Source organism: Haemorhous mexicanus, chromosome 4, assembly GCF_027477595.1.
Source record: "Haemorhous mexicanus isolate bHaeMex1 chromosome 4, bHaeMex1.pri, whole genome shotgun sequence".
Taxonomy (NCBI): Eukaryota; Metazoa; Chordata; class Aves; order Passeriformes; family Fringillidae; genus Haemorhous; species Haemorhous mexicanus.
The window spans coordinates 54,874,064-54,898,600 of NC_082344.1; the positions used below are offsets into that span (position 1 = coordinate 54,874,064).

Below are 24,537 nucleotides of genomic sequence, written 5' to 3' on the forward strand. Positions count from 1 at the left end.
AAGAAAAGAAAAGAAAAGAAAAGAAAAGAAAAGAAAAGAAAAGAAAAGAAAAGAAAAGAAAAGAAAAGAAAAGAAAAGAAAAGAAAAGAAAAGAAAAGAAAAGAAAAGAAAAGAAAAGAAAAGAAAAGAAAAGAAGAAAGAAAAGAGATTTTGTTTGATACATACACATCCTAGTGAAAGATTCTCAAGCCTGACCAGAACAGGCAATATCTAATTAAAACGTCTGGCTGCAAAATTCATTACCAACTCTGTTTGAAAACTGCTATTCAGAGGTAGCTCTAACCACCACCACCGCTCTCTCCAGGCTCCTCCGTGTTTGTTTTTCCATATCCCCTGGTAAATTTGCACAAGGGTTCAAGCTCTGCTGCCGTGCGCGCACCTCTGCCAGCCTTGTTTCTGTGACGCGCGCAGGGAGCTCCGGGGTGACCTTTGCAGTCCCGCTCCATCCCCTGCCCTCGGCGCTGCCCGTGCGCAGCCCGGCCCGAGGAGCGGCCTCGGGACGCGCCGCCGGAGCGGGATGCGGGATGCGGGGTGCGGGATGCGGGGTGCGGGATGCGGGGTGGGGGATGCGGGGTGGGGGATGCGGGGGTGCGGGATGCGGGGTGCTGGATGCGGGATGCGGGGTGCGGGGTGCGGGGTGCGAGATGCGGGATGCGGGGTGCGGGATGCGGGGTGCGGGATGCGGGGTGCGGGATGCGGGGTGCGGGATGCGAGATGCGGGATGCGGGGTGCGGGGTGCGAGATGCGGGATGCGGGGTGCGAGATGCGGGGTGCGGGGTGCGGGATGCGGGTGCTGCCAAGGGACTGCCAATCTCATGGAGCAATGCGGAGCTGCTGGGGCTGCCTGACCCTCCGGGACAGTTTGTCACTTGGCCCCCGGCAAGCAGCTCTGGGCGGATATGATTTCTTGGCTTTGCCCCCAGCACAGCCTTCCTGCCAATTGCTCCGCATTTGCATTCTGCTGGCGCTCCCGACAGAAAAGGCGCTGCTGCCACCCGCGCCAGCCACACCTGCTGGTGGGTCACAGTGGTCCAATTCACAGCGCAAACCTTCCCAAACCTCAGCCTCCTACTGCACCTTCTGCAGCTGCCTTGAGGAGTCCTGAGGGGTGATCCCTCCCAGGATAAACCCCTGTTCCCTTCACCTCTCTCCCAATGGCACATTGCACAAGCCTGCCATCCAGAAAAATAATTTTAAAGTCTGTGTTAGCTACTGTTCTAAATGTAAAGGGGAGAGAAAAGGAAAAAAAAAAATCCTACTTAACTTTCAGATCCTTGGTAAAAAAAATTTTGTTGAGTCTATAACTAAAATATTAGGGAGAGACCATCAATAAATGAGATTTCTTTGGATGAACAGGAAGCTCAGCAGAAAAAAAGAAAAAAACCCACAAAATTAGAGTGGGATAAAACAACTAGAGTGGGGTAGAGAACTAGAGTGAAGTGAAATCCACAGTGGGATCAAGTGGTTGGCAGTGACTAAATTAAGAAGACATAGCTGAAGAAACACAGTATTTTAGGCTTGATTTTCATTAGTAGATACAAGCAAGTGTGCATGGAAAGTAATCCAGACTCACTGTGCACCAGCTGCTCTGAGCGAGGGCAGCAAGGACAGCCCCGGCACTGGTACAAGCTGTACAGAGCCCTAGGGCACAGTCTATCCACAAGTCACTTCTGTCTGCACTTCACACCACAAAGGCAATGCAAGTACATGTGCTCTTGCTTTTCCTCATCTCTTTTTTGGTTTTCTGTCTCCTTTTCCTTAAATTCTCAGTCTGTAACTTAAAAAAAGGATTACATCACTTAATACAATGTAATTAGCTGAAACAAGGGAAATCGAATTTACTAGGAGGAAATCCTAGTTTTGCTGTAATGCTTCCTGCTTGTTCTGGATATTAGACTCAAAAAGATCAGAGGGAGAGTACCTGTTTCATCATTAGTATGTTTTTCCTTAAAATCTCTGGACATCAAATGTATGCATTGACTTCCCTAATCATCATTTTTTCATAGCCTTACTGACTGGCATCTAATGACATCAAAAAGTCAACTTATAGCACATGACATACATGGTTTAGCCCCTTCCAGTTCTTCTGCAGGAGGTTTACCCCAATGGCCTACACCAGTTTCAGTAGTGCTGCCCTCTTCATTAGCCCACCTTTTTCCTCTACAAGCTTTCTTCCCTCAGTGCTGCTCACCTTTCAAAGCACACAGATGCTACAGGTGAGGAATTCAGCTCAGCTTCCCCTCCTTTACCTGCTGCAGGTGGTTCCCCTTGCTGAAGAGGCTCAAAACAGGTGAAGCAAGGATGCCCTGGGGATAGGGACTGAGGGAGCAGTTTCTCAGCATCTTTTGTAGAAACATGTTGCATTGGGGTGCAGCTTGCAGCTGGCCAGCTGTGCTGCTTCAGTGACCCGTGGAGACTTGGAATGTGCCTCCCTATCTCACACCAGTGATGGGAGTGCACGAAGACTCCCTTGTGCTGGTTTATGTAAGGGCAGCAATGCAGGGAACTCTGCTCCAGCTGCAGAGCTGACCAGAGACAGGTGTTTAGCCTGTGGGAAGCCAAGATATGAGCTTATGTTAGGCCATGGCTCCTTTGCCAATTCCATGAATAGCCCAAGAAATTTTGTTGGTGTCACCCTCTCCCTGAAGTCAGCTTGGTTGCTTGTAGAGAGGCAGCACAGAATCTCACCACACTTGTTCTCAGGCAAAGTGATCTCAGCTCTATCAGTCTGCCTTTCCCAGAGGTGTTTCCTGCTTCACCTCACCTCATGTGTTTTGTTCTGCACAGACTATGACAGAATGTATCCTATCCCCCACTCTGGCTGTCATGCTCCAAGGGGCTGTCCCTCCAGGATGAACAGGCAGTGACACATGAGAATAACCAGGGAGACCAGCCTGTTCCAATCTGTATCAGCCATGTCCCAGTGGTGCCCAGTGGCTCTCACATGTTGATGCTTTTCTCAAGGCCCCCTCTGGTCTTAAGAGATACTCTCTGGATCTGCCACCCCTGCTCACACCAAATACAAAACTAGGGAATTTTGGAGGGTGCTGCTCAACAAAATTGTACTCCTGCCATGCCTTGCTCAAGCCCTGCCCTGTTCACACATCCCTGGCCAGTCACAGTGGCCCCACCTCAGGCAAGGTGTGTTTGCTATCCAGGGTGCCCCTTCCCAGCCTCTCATTGCTCATGGGTGCTTCATGTATTTCTCTTGTTGCATGGGAAAAAGCATTAGTCTCATTGTTCTTGGGTGTTTTTTTATAGAAATACATTAATTTGGACAGAGGAAGTTAATCACCTTTTGCTAAAAATAGGGATGACTGCAGTGCAGACCTAGCAGCAATATAGATCTATGGTGATTTAGTGTTAGGGCCCACTCTTGGAAGAACAGCTAAATATTCCAGCTTTCCAAAGGTTAAGATACATGTCTAACCATGATCCATTTAGAGAAAATAGTTCAGATATCTAATACATAGCCAAAAGTGAAAGGTTCTTCTTAATGTCTTGGGTGGAAAGCAGACTGCTGCCCATCCCAATGTCCAGCCCTACTCACAGCCCCCCCAGCCCTGCAATAATTTTCAACATTTTCTGCCTCTACAGCTGAGCTTCTTTGTCCTGGCTCAGTGCCACCATGCTCTGCACTTTGATGAGTTTATGCCCAGGAAAGGCAGGGCTATTTCAGGGTTAGAGTGTCTGAGTGGGGCTAAAGGACTTCCCAGCACCCATCTCCATTCTGCCTCTGCTTCTGCAGAGCATTGTGAGCCCAAACAGAAACATTAAACTCTTTATGTCCCCACCACTGTGCTTATAAAGAGAGAAAAATGGGACATCCTCCTCAAGGCACTTGAAAAATCTGCAGATGAAAAGAGCATCAGAAGAGCAGAGAAATGGAATAATGCTTTCTAACTAGCACTTTAGGAACAGAGAGATGTAAAATTGCTGGATTCTAATTTGAAGTGATAAGTTGAAAACCTTAAATTTTTTCTAGGTAAGATTTTAAAAAAATTGTCAAATTACAATAGGAAGTATTAAATGTCATAATATTGAAAGATTATGAGCATAATAACATGCACTATGACACAAACATCTTACTCATGTCAACTTGAACAAAAAATCTGCATTTTCAGATCTTTTTCTCTGCATGTATCTAGAAACTGAGCGGTGAGCCGGCAGCTGTGCCGTGTGGCAGTGATGTGAAACAGGTTCTGCCCCTCACACCTGACTCAGAAGAAGATTGTGAGGTCAAGTATTGCCTTACCTCTGGGAGTCTGACATCCAAGACATCCTGATGCCCCGGAATTAGATAGAACAGCAGGTGCAAATAAGGAAAAAAAGCAAAGGAAAACAAAAAAAAGGAAGATTTTCCAGCTCTCTTGTGTATTTTCTCTGGAAAAAGCACGTTTAGGATGTTCTGCCAACAGTCAGACACTTGCATTGTGTAAGGCTGACTGGGCCTCGTGGATTGCTGTCACCAAGTACAGATAGAAATTTGTAATGTGTATACAAGATGGGCTGCCCAGAGATTTTCTTAAGGGCTTGTTCTGCAAAGCATGTCAGAAGTGCTGCTCTCTTTATGCATCCAGATAATCACAACGTGAAGAAATGAGCAATATAATGATATTATTGAATTATCTTGTTATGTTTGTGACAGAATATTGTGATAAAATCAGCACATATGCTGTGGTGTGGTGCAGACTGGGTAAGCACAATGTACTCAGCCTTCTTCCTGGTCTTTGGCCTTCAGAGGCAGTTCTGGCACCATTTAGCAGCTTTAGAAATAACATCACCTTTGCCTTCTTAAACTAAGGTCTTTCTGACCTTGTGTGATTGCTACTCAGCTGGGGACTGAAATAGCCACAGCCACAAGAAGGTGCCTTTGGTGGTTAAGCCAGCAAAAGCAACCAGGGTAACCAGTGTGGAATGCTTGGGATGCCTCCAATGTTGCAGCTTCCTGCCTGGACAAACGAATACAATCTGAGCCCAGAAGGATATCAGATGTGTTGGCTCTGGTTAAAACTATTACCTCTCATTGTAAATGCTCCTCTCTAGATAAGGCACAGGCACAGCACTGGCAATGGGACAGTGCCCTTAGAAATGCCTGCAAAGACTTCCATGAGTGAGAGATTCATGTCATGTCCCTTGAGAGAGGGATAAACCTGTTTCTCTGATTTAAAGCAGAACTGACAGTTATCCATTATTCCATCTAGCAAAGAATAAGGAATACGATCCCAAACTTGAAGCAGAGGCATTACCTTTTTCTCACCCAAACCAACAGTGCCCTTCCATAACTGTATCAACAGCCATAACAATGTCTGCAGCCAAGGCTGGATTAATTAATTAGTAACAATTAATGGAATCACATTGCAGAACTATCAAATTCCAGAATTGCTTTTTAAATTGAACTTCTTCTGAAATTTCCGAGGAGGTACCTTTCTTAATCTCTTGTTCCAAGTGAAAGGTGAAAAATCTTTTTTTAAACTTCACTTTATTACTAAAAATAAAACTAGCAGAGATGAACTTTGAAGTATATATAATTGAGTCTCATGTGATCAGAGGATCCAGTGTTGACAGGGACTCTCTAACTTTATGTAAGTTAAATGATGATATTCTCAGCCAGTGCTAGTGGAGAGCTGGTTATTGTTTGCAAACAGCATAAATCTGCTCTTGATTTGTAACATTGGTGGGTCACCTCAAAGAAACAAACTGAGCTAATTTTAGGTTTGGATTTTTAATTCATCGGTTTAGACCTGTCAGCACATTACAGTAAAATTTTATGTTAAGGATTTCACTGAATTTTATGACAAATCCTAATAGAGAAGCTGGAAACCTTGTGTTTCTAAGGTGGAAACAGTGTTTAGCTTTAATGCTATGTGCTATTTAAAGACTTTAAAAAACATTTTCCAGAGCTGCACTGGACTCAGATATTGCCTGGGAGCGAGCCTGCAGCTGTTTGCTTGCAGCACATGCTGGAACTGTGCAAGTTGGCCCCTTTTTGTTTCACAGCGGCTGCTTTTTGCTGAACGCAAATTAAATAAATAATTAAATAAATAAATAAATAAATAGTGTTTGCATGCCCTTTGGTCCCGAGTGCAGCTGCATTCCCTGTGAGCATTCAGGAACCTGTCTCCTGCTCCTGCTGCTGCTTCCAGTGCTGCTGAAGGTGCCCAGCAGCGCCGGAACCCGCGTGTGTGCTGTGGAGAGTGGGGCTGTGCCGGCATGCAGGGCTGCTACCGCCACTGCAGGGCTGCCACTCCACTGCAGGGCTGCCACCGCCACTGCAGGGCTGCCACCTCCACTGCAGGCACTCTGCTGCAGGGCTGCCACCGCCACTGCAGGGCTGCCACTCCACTGCAGGCACACTGCTGCATGTGCAGCTAGCACTGCAGGCACACCGCTGCAGGGCTGCCACTCCACTGCAGGCACACCGCTGCATGTGCAGCCAGCACTGCAGGCACACCGCTGCATGTGCAGTCTCCACTGCAGGCACACCGCTGCCTGTGCAGTCTCCACTGCAGGCACACTGCTGCATGTGCAGCCTGCCAAACCCAGCCCCAGGGAGCAGGGGAAGGGCAGCACAGCTGCTGTTTTGCCTCGATGGAACCAGAGAGGTTTTCTAGCACCATGGCAGAAGTGGTTTTTTGCTCCTCTGTCTCCATTGCCATAAAAGGAGGAGAAGAGTGCTTTTCCACTCCCCAGAAAAACTGTGGCTAAAAACAAATGAAGGATTTTGAGTCACTCAGTAACAACGATGGATATCGGATAGCATAAAGTAGGGATCACGCTGCTTGTCTTCTGCATTCTCTTTCAATTGATTCATTGCTTTCAGACCTTTTCAAACTTGTTTCATGAACTAAGACTTCCACGATCCTAGTAATTACATTATATACAAAGTTTTCATCAAAACCTTTTCAAATCAAAAATTATTTATAATAACTAGAAACTTCTTTATTTTCCAAGTCATCCGAAGAGAATTTCTTGTACATATCTCATGGCTTCCGCTTTCTTTCAGAGTTTTTGGCAAGGAAGCTCCTTTGAACACAAGCTATTTGAAACAACATTACCATCTAGTGGAGAATATGATCCAGCACTGATGTGAGTTCCTTAATGCAGAAATATACACTGTGTGACTGCTGCACAAAGGCTGCTCAGCACTTCCTAAATGCTGAATTAGGAAGTCAATTAAATACTCATTTTGAAAATCAATGCTTGGAGTTAGCTGACTGGTTTAACAGAGGGGTAAAAGAGTCTTTCAGTCATACTGTAGATCAGTAATATTAGAACGCAGGAAATCAGTATAAGACTCTCTAGATTAGTTTTAATTCTCTACGATTTTCAGAAGAAAACTTTGATATTCATTCTGAAAAAGCTGGTCACAGGGCTTTCACTTCCTGCACCTCCACCCTGCCCTTCCTACACTTTCTCTCTGATGCTCACTTTGTTTATTTGGTTTCTCTGCTGTGTCCCACCAGTTGCTTCCCCTGCACAGGCTTCAGTAAAACAGCCAGCATTCAGTGGGGCCTCCACAGTGAAGCAGAGCTCTAGGAGCATGCAGGACATGAAACAACTCTCCTAAATCTGTCTGGTCTCATCTGTGCCATTCCTGACTTACCATGCTTCTTCCCCCATTGCCACATTTACTTCAGCATTGTGGCTGAAACCAGTTTGCAGCTCTAGACTTGGCTAGTTTGTCAGTCCTCTGTGGCCTAAACGCCTCTGATTTAGGTGAAAGTTAGCTGTTAGGAAAACACACAATCCTCTGGGGACTTTGAGCATTTGAGCACTTTATACAGTGCTCAAATGCCAAAGTAGAAAGCTTGACAGAAATATCAAGGCCAATGGCTGCTTTTAAATCCATCCAAGATGAGGGCCACACTTTCACTTGTAGAAGGTTGCCTAGAGCATCATGCACACGTGTGGAAAGTCATACTGGGAACTTGGTTGATCTCTCCCCCTTTCCCTACTGCTCTGCACAAGCCCTGGTATCACTGAGGAGAGCTGCACTCGTGGGAGTTGCTGTCTGGAGGAGACGGAAGCGCTCTGTGAGCGCAGCCACAGGGGTTGCGCAACACTGAATAACAGCGTTACAGCACCTCCTGAGCTTGGGGTCACAGGAGCTGCTTTGCTTTGGAGATTACAGGCTTAGGTCTTAAACTCCTAAGGTAATAAACACATTAAAAAATAACCCAGCAGCAACAACAAAGCCCCTCCCCCAGAGGCAGTTTGTTATCTGAGGGTGTCATCCTGTTCCTGTTGGAATCGATGATCAAATTCCTCCCTGGGGATAAATTTGGGTACTTGAATATCAGGCATTAAAAAGAAAATAAAATGAGACAATAAAATATCAGCCAAAAGTTTTGTGAGTTTTCTTTTTAGAATCAAATTCTTCCCTTCTGACAAGATGCAGCAGGGTAATACTTCACAATTGTTGGTGTTTCTTCACTTACATAGACAGAACACGGTAGATCTGAGAGACAGAAAGACCTTAAAACTTGTAATTAAGAAGATTATTACACTATGCCCAGTGTAAATTGAAATCAGCCTGATTTTTGTGAAGGGCCTGGGTCTGAGACCTGTTTAATTTTTAAACCTTCTTCAGTAACAGCAATGGCTACATACCAAGGCTAATTGGCTGAAGCTTTATAATCTTTTTGCAAGAGATTGCTAGAGAGACCTGGAAAAAACTCATTCAGTACAGTCAGAAAATAGGAAAAATGGCCAAATGAATTAAGGCAAGGGAATGAGCTTGGCATTTTCTTTGTGGAATATGCAGTACATCTTTTCACAATTCTGTTTAACCTCCAGTGAGACTCATAACTGGTTTTTTTAAATTCCAAATGAGGCCACTTTGGTATCTAGTGACAACATTAGACTGGATATGTGGGAGCTTGGTAAACTAACACAGCTGACATCTTGTGAGCACTTGCTTTCAAATGTTGCTTGCTTTTAAATGTTCTCCTACCTTTAAAAAATGCAACCACAATCTGGTCTTAGACCAGTGCCTTGCCCATCTATGTAACAATGAGGACTGGAAACAGGATTGAGAAGCTGGGTGGTCATGATGTACATAATTCCAGACTGGAAACTTCAGTGAACCTTGCAAACCTCCAAAGGGGAAAAACAAATGCAGGTATAAAAGATTTTTTGCACAGATGTTTCAGAAGAACAAGCTTAGGAAGATTTCTTACTGGTCTTGATTCTTATAATGCTACTGTGTCCTGAGGAAAAAAAAAATGCCTTAACACAGTGGAAATTACATAATTGGGAATGAATAATCTATGCTATAACTACAGAATAAATCTTGGGATGATCAAAAATGACTGAAAAGACCTTAGGAGCTATGGCCACTGCCAGCAAATTTAACGAGTTCCCAGTGGGTGCTGAAGCAAGAATGCTATCTACAAACCTGGAAATGAAGGACTACCTCGGGGCATGCAGAAGACCATAAGTGGACCATCTCACACAATTTCTGTACCTGTCTTCCAATAATTATGAAACGTGAAAGGTGATACAGAAGCCCACAACATAAATGGTCAGGGGCTGGTAAAATGCTTCATATTGCCTGCATGCTCGTACTTTAGTGAAGAGAAGTCTTAAAGTTGACCTGAAAACACTCAAAGCAAGTCAACATGGAATGGTGTAGGCTGACATGAGTGAGCTCTTTCTATAGTCCAAGCTTGCTGGGCACAGGCAAACTCCAAACTGGTAATTATGTCCTGAGTTTGGGACTGCACTGAGCTCAAACGAACAAACTTGGCCAGGAAGAAAAGCAATAAGGTGTAGGTTCTGGGTAAAATTAACTACCTCTTTTGGAAGGCTTAGTATATCTCAGATCACACACAGCTTTTTGTAGATCTGCTTCTTGGGAATTGTGGAGATAGCCAAGAATCAGGAGTGGAAGGGAGGAGCTGAATTTGGAACCATTCATCAGGAGTGGTAGGTACATGGTCTAACTTAATCTTCTTTTCTGACTAAAAGAGCCAGATCTTGGTATGCATAAAAGCTTCCAGACTGCCCGTGCCCTTAGTTTCCTTAGGGAAGAGTGCTGGCAGTGCCAACAATTTCTGGGCAGAAACTATGCTTGGTAATGAAGGAAGTCTGGGAGAAAACATAAAATCTTTAAAGAACTCCATTCCAATGGTTGATCAGCCTCAACAACAACAACAACAAAATCTTTTGGCTCTGCAGGGTCTTCAATGTTTTGTTCTTGTTTGAACAAAAGAAGGGTCAACCCTTCTAGATCAAACTCTCATGGAAAGTGGAAGAGTCATCATCTCTTGACACTTGCTGGATCATATGCTGCTGGTTTTCCAGAATAGATACTTCACCAAAATGCACAGGACTGGTGTTAGTACAGGGCCAGTGACTCTCGTGGACCTCACAGCTCACAAAAAAAAGTACCTTAGTCCCCAGTGATGTTTTTCCTCTTGACTGTTTAGCTCATCAGGACAGAGTGCTCAAGTGACAGACAACAGAGCTTGCAGATATTCTGCTTATGTCTGTGTTGTGTGCATGTCCCACCTTTATGTTGCAAGATAGAATAGCTGGTGGGAGGAGAATGCACAACAGGGAAAGTATATAATAACCTTCTCTCTGAGAGAATTTTCAGTCACTGCAGTAACTACAAATTCCTGAAATTCATAGCCCACAGCAGTGAACTGTTTTTTGCTGGGATCTCTCTGGAGGTCACACAAAGGGTTTGGGTAAATCCCTGCTGTCAGCTCTTTGCTTCTGAAACTCTCATTTCCTCCTCTCACGTACACTTATGTTCCTTTAATCAGAGAACTTCCTATTTCTTTTTTAAGCAAAAGCTGACAATGGAAGTTTTTATCTTTTGTTGAGGCATGAGGTTTTTAAAAGGGGAAACAAGAATTTACTGTACTTGCAACATAAACTCAGCAAATAATAATTAACACAATGTTATGTCAAATGTCCAAATACATTCTTTAATTTGTCCACAATTTTAAGCAATCATTGCCTTCATTTGTACCTATTTAGTCATGTCTTTTAACCATTATCCCCAGTTAAAACAGTATTGCTTTCTGAAACTGAGATGCTGGAACAAATAAAGAGAGAATCTGAAATGCTGGGGGTTTTTTTTTGGTTTTTTTTTGTTTTGTTTTTTTTTTTTTTTTCTTGTTGTTTTTTTCTTTAGTTTTTTGGGGGGGTTTTGTTTGTTTGTTTGTTTTGGTTTTTTCCTTTTAAACAAATGGTAATAATTTTGGATGCCTAAAGATGTTCTGAGGATAGAAGACGCTGTTTATGCCTGCTGGATTTAGGCTAAAACTGACTTATTTTTCCTACCCTATATGGAGCTTGGCAGCTACCAGAGTATGGGTAATGGCTTGCTGTGGCACCTTTCATGCCAGCCAATGTATCTAAGGCAGCATGCAGTAACACTGAAGTCAGCAGTTATATATGACTCCATCACTCGATCCTATTAAATCCTGCAGGAGCCAACTGGGCCATCTGGAGTTTCTGCAGCTACAATTTCTGTTCAGACATAGTAAAACACCTACATATGTTCTGTCTCACCATCCTTTTCCTTGTTTTCCTGCAAAGTGAGGCATTAAAGCAATATTTCTACTTCTTTGACATAGTTTAGTAGTTTAATGCCAAACAATGAAGGTTAAGGTCAGAAACATGACAGTCAAACAATAAGCCCCAAATTTGTGAGCAAATAACTTTCTCATTAAACCTCAGGTAAGGTGGCAGGTATCAGCAAAAAATGGTCCCAGCAGGGGCTGCATAATAATAGATCAGCATCATGGACTGCCTTGGCGTAAGCTCCAGAAAAGTTACATGTTCTAAGTGTCTGTTGGTGAACTTGCTACTTAAATTATTTAATTTCTAGGTACTATGGAAGCTTGTTCTCAGCATGATGAAGATGTCAGTGATATGCCAAAGATATGCCAGAAGCTCTTGGAAGATATGGAAGATATTTTTGTATTAAGAAGTCTTCTTTTATTTTCCATTCTAGCAGGTCATTCTGACCAGATGACAATGTTATGTAATCAGGTCTTACTTGACTTTCTCCATGGCTTGAAAAGAACAGAACACTTTCTTTATCAGAAAATCCCTGCTGACACTGAAGCCTGCCTTTATGAGCTCCATCAGGGACTGAAAAAAATCTGAAGATTTTCTGAAGCTTATCCCAATTATTTCACTATGCTCAGATTTGTATTGCCTCTCAGTCCCATGGGTATTTGCACTCACATCTCTTTAGGGTATCAGACATCCTACTGCAGGGCTTGAAAATGTCATGGCTTTATCCTGTCTGGCCCTACGTGCCTTCTTATCAGTCCATCTCTCTCCATTTTTAATAAGCATCTTGGTTTTTCCTTCTCTCAAAAATGGGCATGTCTGTTAACAACTTGCTGGACACTTTTCCTGTATAGAATGAGCTTCAAAGGCTCAAGAATGATTCTGTACTTACCTACTACTTATGTTGCTATTTTACCATTTGCAAGGTTCTCTGTTCCTCCGTATCTGCCTGTTACCTCAGTCTCTAACCACTGAAACCACCATTTAAGATTCCTTATCAAAAAAATACGAGACACAAATGGTGTATCAGGCCATTAAGCACTAAACAACATCCGCATTTCAGGTTTTGTTTGTTTTGCAATCAGACTTTTTGTGATATGCCCTAAGAGAAAACTGTGAATAATGAGCGGGGAAGACATACATGTACCACTAATCCCACCAAGAATCCATGACTTCATGAGCTCAAAGTCCCAGCCAGCAGTTGACTCTTGAAGCTACTCAGTTCATCTTAACTAGTACATGGAAGAAATGCTCTTAAAGACAAACATTGCCTTGGCAATTTCAAATCTGCAACATTACAAGAAATGTCACTATCTACAGAGCTGACAACATTCTATGCATCAAATGCTGGAAACACAGAAAAAGAGACTGTATATAGGAGTGTTATTAGTATTCACTCATCCTGTAACAACTTTTGAAAAAGAAATCTGAGAAAACTGAACTTGAAAGTTCTTAATGCCGGTGAAACCGTCAACTCCTGCTCCTCCTTCTCCCTCCCCCGCTCCCAAAAGAAATAGGGCAATAGGATGAACCAAACTGTAGCAAGACTTTTTCCTGAGGACTATCTTGATTAGAATGACTTGCACATAACTACTGAGAAATGGAAACTCACTGTCTCACTAGTAACAGAGGACCAGACAGATACAAAAGATAATTATCATATTCTGCTTTTACCTAGAAAATGAAAAATGTATTTCTATCTCCTTTGCAGACAAGCAGTCTAGTGTGAAATGTTAACAAAAGGAAAGGTATTACAGAAGAGTGCTAGAAAATGACAGAAACAAATAGGCATTTGGTTGAACCTAGGATCAATGGCTGTTGTCAGAGCTTTTTGTCAGTTGCTCCTAATCAAAAAAGAAATGTAATGAAATTTTTCTAAAATCTCTTTGGTTCTGAAATGATGAATGAGGAAAGTCAGGGATGGGGAGCTAGTACAAGCTTTTCCAGAAGCCCTGTTTTAATCATCTCTGTTCTCTCTGCAAGAGGAGTTTCATCATCTTTTAGCATCTATAGCCCCAATGCTTTTCTAGCACCATGAAAATATATGATACAATTAGACAGAAGGAAAAATACATTTATACAAAAGAATAACGAGAGTCTTGTCCATAATTAAGTCCTTCTTGATTTGCTTTGGGTTATGCTGAAAAGGCCTACTTTGAGGCACAGAAAGTTCTTGCAGCCTCAGAAAGTTCTTGCAGCCTCAGGTTTGTCTAGATGAAAGGAATGTTTCCTGGCAGCTACAGGAGCAAATGAGTGCCTAGCGATCCACCCTAACTTAGGTTATGTAAAACTTAGTGGCTGTAAGCTACACATGTGCCTTCTGAAGGCAATGCCTGGATTGCACTCCCCATGGCTGGCCTGGCTGCCAGCGCTCTCCTCCCTCCCACGCACCTGCTCCAGTAAAGCTCTGCTGAAGAAAAATTGCTTCATGTCACAGGGTGTGACACCATATAAATGCTGTGCAATGATCTTAGGTGCCTCAAGCAACCATGGCATTCATCCAGCTGTAGTCAAAATGTATTCATTTCAGGCATTTTCTCTGGTGTCATCAACACCAAAATTGTGTTTGCAAATACGGTGCAGTGTTTGATGTGGAAAAGAATGTGAACATAGTTTTGAAACAGATGGAGACTAGTAAAGGGCTGTGTTACAAAGAGCAACCATTGTGCTGGAGGTGCCTAAGCAGGCTCTAAGAGAACAGGCTGGCTTGTTCAGGGAAGAGCAGTGGCATGTAGGGACACCTAAACAAGCCCTGACCAGCCCAGCCCCGGAAACAGCAGCAGTGCAGATATGAAACCTGAGCTGTGTGCTGGGGAGCAGCAAGGGAAGGGCTGCTCTGAAGGGGACAGTGAGCCAGGGGCTGAGGGTGACAGGCAGGCAAAGGGAACAACTTACTGACAAGGGGCATATCCTACAATACTCAAAAAACACCAGCAAGGTAGGTCAACAGTTCAGATGACCAGTCAAGGCTGAGCTCAAGCAGAAAAGCCAAGCCCATAGGTCAGGATCAACAAGGGTGCATAGCCAGATGCAGGTGTGGCTGCAACATAGCTCAGGCAAGGACCCAGCACAGGAAATGCAGTTTAAATGCATCTCCTATAAGATGGCGGCAATGTGGGAAGCAGCTGGCTTCTTCCAGCTTTCTGTTGAATGTTGCAAGGTCAGCAGGCATTGAGGCCCAATGCTGAAATGCCTCTAAGACAGATGTCTGCATTATCTAATTAAGTAGCCAAATCTCCAGGAGATAGGGGAATGCAGTGAGGGCACTGACAGTATCCCACCTGACTTGGCTACAAAGTGGTATGCTCTGCCATTTTGACATATCAGGCTGTTTTATTACAGTGGAATTACAGCACCTATTGTAGAGGGCTTGAAGTAAAAAAATTGGATTCAGTCTTGCTCCACTGAATGATGGAGTAAGATCCCAAAGGAGAAAAAGCACCAGCTCTGTTGTCTTCTTTGCCATGCAGAGACTACTGTCCTTCATTCAGAATCCTACTAGCTGCAGTTTTGTGACTTAGTCCTAAATAATGCAATTCCTATCAGATTATTATGTTTGAAAAAAATTCCAAGAATATTTATTGACTGCTATACTACAGTCATTGATGCTCAGGATTGCTGGCACTGCCTCCACTCCAGCATGTGCCAACCAAGAGCTGGTGTGTGCTGGGTACCTGCACAGGAGGTACCTGGCAAGGACTCAACATGTTTTAGTGGGACTGACAGAGTTACTTTTGGGAGGGAGAAATAGCTGCCAGTAAAGAACAAGGTTCCAGGGGCTGCATTTCCCATTTTACATTGTTTTGGCAGAGCATTGCCGGACATACCAAGTACATGCTACAGACCTTCTGGAACAATCTTTCAGAAAACCAGTAAGACAGTTTGACATGACTTAGATCATCTGGATTGCACTGGATGCCAGCAACCAGTGAGAAATTGAAATATTTAGTGCAAGTCATTGCACTTTTTTGTGACTCAGTTCTCACTCTAAACAAGAGAACTTGTGCCTTTATGAAAGTGCTTTGATCTTCCCATGACAGGTATTGTATCATTTCTCCAATTCTGTATTAAATTATGATCTCTGGAAATAGACACCAGGGCAGGAAGAAGTCCATCAAACAGCCAGAAGCACGGTGAGTCCCAGGCACCTACCACAATTACTTGCTGGAAGAAAACCAAACCAGAACTGGTGACCACGACACACCGCAGCTGGTCCCCTGTCCATGCAGCACTGTTCACTGCAAAGGTTTCAGAGATTCTGCCTTTTTCTTGTTGCGCATGTCAACATCAGTTCTTTCTACATTTCAGGCTATCTCTCTGGACTACTGCATCCATGCAATTCACTAGCACACCTACACTGCACCTTTCCTTCTTCACTGTTTTTTCTCTTCTTCAAAGATTAGGCATCACTGCTGGGGATTTTTATCTGCAGAAGTGATATGGAGAAAATGTGGATTATTTCAACTTTGATTTTCTGGGAGTGGTTCATTTGCTATTTCTGCTGAGGGATATGATGTATGGATTTGCAGGTGGCTTTTTAAAAAATATTCTCTGAATCAGAAATTACTGTTCATAAAGAAGACAGTATGTGATGACAATTTCTGGTACTCAGAAGATAGGAGACCTAATTTTACACATTTTTAAGGCTGCTCAGCTACAGCATAGCTGGAGTATCAAGTATCTGGGCTCTACGACTTCTTTCTCATACTTTGGAGGGAAAAGCCCCAAAGTTTTTACGAAGTTGAGAACTTAGTAAGTGGTATTACTTCCCTTCAACTTCTAGTCCAAAGCCTTTTACTGAGAATTTGTGTTAAGTGCATTACTAAGTGCACTTAGATGAGAACTAGAGTCACTGTTCTCAGAAAGCATGACTGGTAAATAGGTAACAAGCAACTTTAGGCTTTTCTAACTATATAGAAGCAACTGTTTCATTGTACCAGGGAGCCGAATGGAAATTAACAACCACTTAGACAGCACTGTACTACCAGGGGAAGTCACATGGTTCTGAACTGGCACCCCACCAACTGTGGTTTTGTTTCTGAATACCAAAAAATGTAACAACATAGATGTAGGCATAGATTATTATTATTTTTATTGCTTTTGTTAAAAAGTCAGTGTATGAACTACGGCACTATGCTGTAAAAACGCAACATTACTGAGTGATCTAACGGTATGAGGTCCATTATGACAAGATTTTAAACATGAAGCATAAGCTTCACTGTGGATTTCCAAATTAAAAAAACAAGCTTAAGAGGTAAATGGATTAATAATAACTGATGTATGTGGATTATCAATACTAAGTGAATACAAAGTGGACTTGCAAAAACCAAACGTATAAAAATCACGTCCTGGGTGAATCTCCACTATAACAAAACACCAGTGCCTATAAACTCAGTGCTTAGCGACTGAAAAAAACTACGGCAATATTCCTAATTCTGAAGTAAACCCCAACAACAGCATATCCACGGGTATTATTGCACAATGTTGCTTTAACTGGCTTGCAAACTACTTTTGCATTAAGGAAAGTGAGACTCACTCTTTTAGATATGTAATCTTATTTGAAAGATGCATTGCAAAACAATGGTGTCCTAATTAGAACTTCTATACCCTTTATGAAACAGTTTAAGCATATCTGGCAAACCATGAAGCTCTTGAAATGACTCCACTTCTTCAGACAAGTCTTTAGATTTCTCAGAAGATGGGTGGGCATAGAGTAGCAAATAAAGGGGGAAAAAATGACAGTGGACATTACTTTCCCAGCAAAAAAGATGTCTTACATCACACAGCAGATCAGAAATAAATAAGATGAAATTTGAGGAGTCTGAATAGAAATCCTTGAATGATGCTGCAAGAGTCACAGGCTTCAACAAATTCAGGTCAGTATATTTTGTTAAGAATAATGCACTTACTATATACAGTATGTTTATCACATAATGCTAACTAGCAATACACTAAATGAATGGTAGTTAAAGAAGAAATATACTAAACCAACATACTTAAAAAAAAGGAAGGCAACCCCCAGTTATGCATAGTTACATATGATAATGTCCAGCTCCCTGGAGTTCAGTGGACTGACACCTTCAAGCATCAGGAAGCCGTTTTCTGAGGTGTAAACAACATAATTAACAGAACCCAGCCAAGCTGTAGGGGAATTACACCAACAAAAATTTCAAGTCCAATCACAAATCACCTGTAAATGTTACCACTGCATAGCTGCAACGAGGCAGTCATCCATTCAAAGATTTTACACTGACATATTTCTTCAAAAGACCTTCTAAAGGATGTGCTATTTAACTTGGTGGTGATCCAGACACTAACAAAAATGTGACAAACCTAAAGCACTTAGGTTTAGAAGCACTTATTGAAGAATCCATACCATATTTACAGTGTGTATGAGTGCACACACTATTAAGTTTCTCCTGTTTACTATTTCTTATGTGGCATCTTACTCTTCACAGTATTTCTACATACTAAGAAGAGAAGAGCCTTTTCCCAGGAAACCAGCTTCTCTGATATGGAAAGCCACCATGCCCATATCTTGCTTTGCCACAGTAAGGTGTGTACAACTAACACGACAATGTCAAATCCCCATGGATCATGACAAAATGACTCAGTTCTTCCCTTTGTTTCTTGCTCAGCTTCTCTGCTCCTTTACAACTGTGCAGGTCAGTCAGCATCCAATTCTTGTCTAGTAAGAATAGGCTTCCCATCTGTATCACCCATCTTTTTCTGCATCTCTTCCACAGCTTTCAGCAGAGCTGCTCGCTCCTGCTCAAGAGCGAGAATGGACTGCTTCAGTTTGCCTTCATTGGTCAATAAAAGCTCTACTGTAGCTTCAAGGTTTTGGATTTTTCCATTAGCCACCTATCAAAGAAAAAAGATAGGGGAAAAAAGATGGGAAGGGAAAAATGGGTAAATTCATTAATGACAGAAACCATCTTTAAACTATTTTTTGAGATATAAGAATAAATATAAAATACTAAAGAAATTATGAAAAATTAAACTCAAAATATAATGCAAAGTAATGAAATTAGAAAGTTACCAAATCTGCAAATTTTATACCAAAGAACTGCAGGTTAAGATAAGCTTCTGTAGGGGTCAGTTGGGAGATATTTTTGGCCAGCCACAGATGCTGTTTTGCAAGACAAAGACAACTCAACATGTTAGCTGTATCCTCATTTCATCTCAACACTGAGTCCAATGAATACCAGGTTTGAAGGCAAGAACAGGATTTAGAGCAATATGCAATGGGAAACACATTGTGAAAAATTTCAAAAATTCTCCCTCAAAAGGCTGCACATACTACTTCATGGTGAAACAAAGTATTAGATCGTTCAAAGTCATCTTGTGAGACCTGTAGGTACTATGACAACTTCAGATGTTTGGAAGTTTGGAAGTTTCAGCACTGGATAACACTTGGAGACAGGATGAGTATGGGATGGTCTCTGCTGTCAGGAAAGCATTTCTCTTTCTGATGAGCCCACTACCCATCATGTAATTATGATGGGTTAAAAAGTTCAGCCTTTGGGGACAAAGTATTGACAAATTATATTGACCCATTGACGTTATCTGATGATGCATTTTCCTCCTATCAGCAATGGGTCGCCTTCCACCCCATGAAACAAAGTCTGATGCAGCACACCTCCAAGACAAAGGGATTGCTCCAACACTACAGTGTTAGATAGTTAAGTTCCCTGCTGTGATTCTAGCTGCTGACTTGGCAGCACTCAAGGGGAGATGAGCTTCGTAATAAACTGCTTAAGGCTGTCAAGTCTATAGGGACAGGAGTGGGTGGAGATCACAGAATCACAGAGTGGATAGGGTTGGAAGGGATCACTGGAGGTCATCCAGTTGCAACCTCCCTGCTCAACCATGGTCCCCTAGAACATGTCATTTAGGACTGTGTCCTGAGTGCTTTTGAATATCTCCAGTAAGGGAGACTCCACAACCTCTCTGGGCCACCTGTGCCAGTTCTCATGTTCAGGTGGAACTTCCTATGCATCAGTTTCTGCCCATTCCCTCTTTTCCTGCTGCTCTGCACCTCCGAGTGGAGCCTGGCTCTATACATTTCACACCTTCTCTTCATATCCTGATGACCTGCTCCAGGAGCTCCATGTCTCTCTTGAACTGAGGAGCCCAGAGCTGGGCACAGCACTCCAGATGTGCCTCACCAGGACTGAGTAGAGGGGCAGAATCACCTCCCTTGACCCACTGGCAATGCAGTTCCTAATGCCCCCCAGAATCCCATTGACCTTCCTGGCCACAAGGACACTCTGCTGGCTCATGGACAGCCTGCTCAAGGACCCCCAGGTCCTTCTCCACAGAGCTGCTCCCCAGCCTGTGCTAGTGCCAGGGGTTATTCCTCCCCAGCTGCAGGACCCTGCACTTGCCCTTGTTAAATTTCAGATGGTTGCTCTGTGCCCATCTCTCCAGCCTGCTGAGGCCCTTCTGAAGGGCTGCACAGCACTCTGGGGTATTGGCTGCTCCTCCCAGCTTTGTGTCATCAGCGAGGAGGCCTCTGCCCCTTCATCCAAGTCCTTGATGAATGAGACAAATAATACTGGGCCCAGTATTGAACCTTGTGCAACACTGCTAGTCACAGGCCTCCAAATGGACTCTGTGCCACTGATCACAACCCTTTCAGCCAGTTTGAATCCACCACAGAGTCCACTGTCCAGCCCACACTTCCCAAGCTGAAGATCCTTGATATATCACATCTTGAAATCTTCCCCTTACTATATTCAACAATTTCCTTGTCCATGTTGCCCAAAGCTTTATGAAAATATCTTGCAGAAGAGAGCCTCTCCTTCTGACTTCTCTAAGGCTCAACCTAGAACCTAAAACAGGATGAGTTCCCACAGGATCAGAATGTACAGCTGAAGCAAATTTTTGTTAGGAGGGGCAATCTAAATCTGCATGACTGACTAGCTTTAGTCAGGAAAAAGAACCAATTCTGAGAAACCTAAACCTCCCTCACCAATTATCTTACAAAGTTTATGTCTAACAATAATCAAGAGGTTTGAAATGTCTGCTTCTTACCCTTGAAGACTCTTTCTCCATTAAACTAAATGCACAGTCAAAAGTTTTATAGCAAACATCCTGTTATAAAACAGCCAGAAAACTGACTTCTTGCTCAGATAAGGAAAGAATAACCCCTTGCAAAGAACAGGTGCACTGCCTTTGAAAAAGCTGCAGACTATACATATTAGAAATTATTCTTTCACATAATGTTTAAACAATCTGGATAACAGCTAAAAAATTGTAATAGAAAGTATGCCTTTATAGACAATGTATCCTTTCTCTAATGTATCCCTAAATTGCGACATTATAATGAGTATACCCATTTTTGGCAGAGTAGTATCCCTGCTGTAATAAAGCAGTGACTGAAAACATAAAAATGAAGTTGAAGAAGCACTTTATTTTTAGTTATCTTCTACAGATATGATTTTAATTACAAGGGAAGAGGCAGTGTGTTGAAACAACTTTTCACTAACTACAAGTATATGCTCTAACCACCCCTCTCTCAGGATTTCTTCTGCATGTAAACGTTGAGGGCAAAACTAAATAAAACTTTGGGGGGCTACATTTTAAATTCACTAGACCAAACATCAATCCCTCCTGTGATGTGGTGTAGGACAGGCTCTTCTGAAAAGGTGTATAAATTAGAAAATTAGAATGTTAATCATATATGGGATATAAACTGTACCTGCAGTTCTTCCAGGAGATCAAAGTTTTGTTTGCGCAAGCTGCTGTTTGCCTTTTCTAATTTATCCAGTCTCTGATTGTCATTTAAAGATGAATCTATAAGCTCATCCTGAAGCACATGATATTCAACTTCATAAGCTTGCAACTGTTTGGCAATATCCATTTCAAACACCTGTTGTATATAAAAATATTATTAGGTCCCGTGCAGATCAAAATCATTGCTTTTCAAGGCTTTAAAATCTATTGATCTAGATCTAGGCTCAGACATTTAATCAATGCATACAAAAAATTACTTTTTGGCATTCACAATTCCTCTTTTGCAAATGGCAAGCCTGAGGCAGTAGAGTGCAATCCATTGGCATTGAATCTACTTTAAAAATTTGCTACTGATTTGCTGCCTGACTTCAGCAGAACTACTTACACTAAAGGTTTCAAGGGCGTGGACTTTGTAGGGTATTACCCTTTTCAAATATAATACATCTCAGTTTGGCATAAACCCTTCTAGTTATACCCAAAATTAGGCTACAGTTCAGAAAAAGTGTGATCCAAACACTCCTGCCACATGTACAAGTGTAAGGCTAAGTAAAATAAAAGTCTTGAATGAAAAACAGTAGACTTTGCTATCTTTATTTATGACTCTATAGTATTTTTACAGACTGAAAGAAAATGAAATTTTCTATCCTTACACTAACACACTTAACAAAAACATTATGTAACATCAAAATAGTTTTTTTTATTGTTAACTACAAATCACTGAAACGAATGGTTAATCTTATCCATGAACATTAAGGAAAACTTTTATTTTAAAATCAGATAAATAAATTGAGATGCAGAGTGACCCAAGGGGAAAAAACCTACTATTTTCTTTTCCTTTTTCTAGGATTTGGCAAACATCTGCCTTCCAACTATTCATTAATATGACTCCAATTTCCACTACAAGCAGTGAAGAAGGTAGTAAATGAAAAGGACAAGTGTGCCAATCACAGAACATAGAAGAAATAAAATAAAATGTATTTGAAAAGTAACCCAAGAAGGGAAATTCCAGGGTCATTCTTTATTTTTAAACCTCTTGTACTTTATTCATTTTGAAAATGAGTCAAATGTCAAATCCCATCTGAAATACCGATTAAAAGTAACAGGGATATTTGCCTATTTTATTTATCTGCTCTGTCTACAAAACTTTAACTGCTGGTTAAAGAAAACATAAGATTATGAAATGTTTCTGTCACATGTCCAATAAAAAAATTATCTCATAGTTAAATAGCAGCAGAAATGTATATACTGAGCATCTAAGCACAGAAGGCTGAAACACAATTTTAATTCAACTTTGATTACACATAGGGAATTTTCATTTTATATGAATTTGAGCATGTCTGGAGAAGACACCCTGTTGAAATTTCAATAAAACAAGCAGTGCAATTCAGCAGGGCAGAATCTTAGTTCCTCTCATGACCTCTGCCACTTCTAGCCTCTGTGCTCCTGAGGAGGGAGGGAAATCCCTACTGTCATAACCAGAGTATCAAATCTGAAAGAAGGGAAACATGAGGCAATAAAAAGTTTGATTTGAAACCTAGCTAAGTGAAGGCAAGTTAAGGCACAGAACCAAAGGCCATGCTGCAGGATGAGGAGCATGGGTATTAACCCAGGAGCTGTGTATGGACTGTGAGCTGGTCAAACAGCTGCCCTCTTCAGTCAGTCAGCCCTGATCAAAGTAGGGAACTGCTCTTCCTTCTACTCACTTCTATCTACCTACTTCCAATTTAGAGCAGTCAGGGCTGCCTAAACAGAGCATCCCTCCCTCCCCTTCAGCTCAAAGCACACGGTTTTCTGCAGGTCACCTAAGCACTGCAAGTTACACACAACCCCCTTCGCCCCCTGGAAACTCCTTGCTTTCCTTCCTCCTGCACAGACTTTCTAGCACTCATCTCCTTCCTTTGACAGTAAGCACTAGGGCCTTTTTTCTGGCCCTAATGTGAGCTGCGACCCCCAGGAGCTTTGCTGCCAGGGCTCAGAGGGAGCCCCTCACCAGCCCTCTGCAAAGCACTGTGCTGCTGCTGCTGCTTTCTTTATCAACCCATGGGCTTTGATCTCTGGCAGGTGGGGGTGTCAGCACCTGCAGTTCTGCACAGTACAGCCCCTATGTTCTGGACCACAAAAGGCCTTCAGAAAAACTGGCTAAAACTCATCTTCTCTTTGCCTACTGCAGTTTAGATGTCAAGTGTAAAAAACACTTAGGGTTTTTAAACAGGCAAACCTTAATTGAAATAATTTCCGTTCTTTTCATAATCCGTAAGTATCATCTGGAGTATTAGCAATGTTGCATCATTTTCCTTGTCTGCTGTTTAAAAGAATTGTATCAAGGATTCCAAGTTTTGCTGTCTAGAGTCACTACTCACTGCAAGAGTCTGCACTGCCTCATGTACTCCTGACAGAATTAGAAAGGTGCTGTTGTTACATACTGGGCCAGCACCATGAAAGCCAGTAGAGATAGAGTGGATGGGGGAAGGCTTTGAATTTCATTAAGTAAGGTTAATATTTGTGAAGCTCTTGTAAGTCAATTTTTGCTTCTGTTATGAGACCTGGAAGGCAAGCTTCTTAAGAGAAAAAAGAATTAATTTTCACTAAAGGTTTCATAAAGTGACAATAACCAATGGTTAAAATCCCATACAAAGCTACTAAGTCATCTGCTTCCAGAAGTTTTCAACATCTTCCAAACTACAAGGGAGTTCTCAGCTTGAAGTAGTAGTTGTTCTGCTTTTTCCGTTAAGAACTTAACAAGAGCATTCCTTTGCATACCTCTCATGTGTTCAGTTTATTTCATACCTGACTAATGGTCTTCTCCATCTGTACCAAACCCAAGTTGGGGAGAGTGCTTTTAATAAAATCAACAATAGTTTCTAGATTCTCATGCTGCAGAATCAAGGGCTTGTGGCTTCCCAAAAGGCTTAAAGCCACTTTAAATATAGCTTCTGATCCTTGAAGAAAAAGCATATCTGTGAAAACAAGGAAAAAAACAGGTTATATCAAGCAAACACATCTTTTGACAAGAATATCAAAACAATAAATAGTCCAAGGAAAACAACTTCTGATAGGAGTGACCTGGAGGTTAGATGCACTATGCTGGACATGTGCTTTTGGCTTTAGAAGTTTTATAGGATCAAGATTACTACTGTGAATAGCACACTTGACTAACACAATCACTTACTAATCTGTTTAGTGAGTTTTCACAAAAAAAAAGCAATTCAAGTTTAGGCTAAGTCTACAATAAACTAGGTAGTCAAGTTTATCAATGTT

At 42.1% G+C, this 24,537-nt stretch overlaps 1 protein-coding gene across 11 annotated transcripts in view; it reads right to left on the minus strand.

Annotated features, from left to right (window-relative positions):
- Window positions 1-16,607: 16,607 nt before the first annotated feature.
- The window catches only part of TBC1D1 (TBC1 domain family member 1), a 101,434-nt gene continuing 93,504 nt past the window's right edge, over window positions 16,608-24,537 (minus strand). For all 11 annotated transcript variants that reach the window (XM_059845008.1, XM_059845007.1, XM_059845009.1 and 8 more), the window contains 3 exons: window positions 24,067-24,236; window positions 21,245-21,415; window positions 16,608-18,402 (listed from right to left, as the gene is read on the minus strand). In XM_059845008.1, coding sequence (XP_059700991.1) covers window positions 18,205-18,402; window positions 21,245-21,415; window positions 24,067-24,236 — 539 coding nt within the window. In that variant the 3' untranslated portion in view covers window positions 16,608-18,204. The remainder of the gene's footprint in view (window positions 18,403-21,244; window positions 21,416-24,066; window positions 24,237-24,537) is intronic.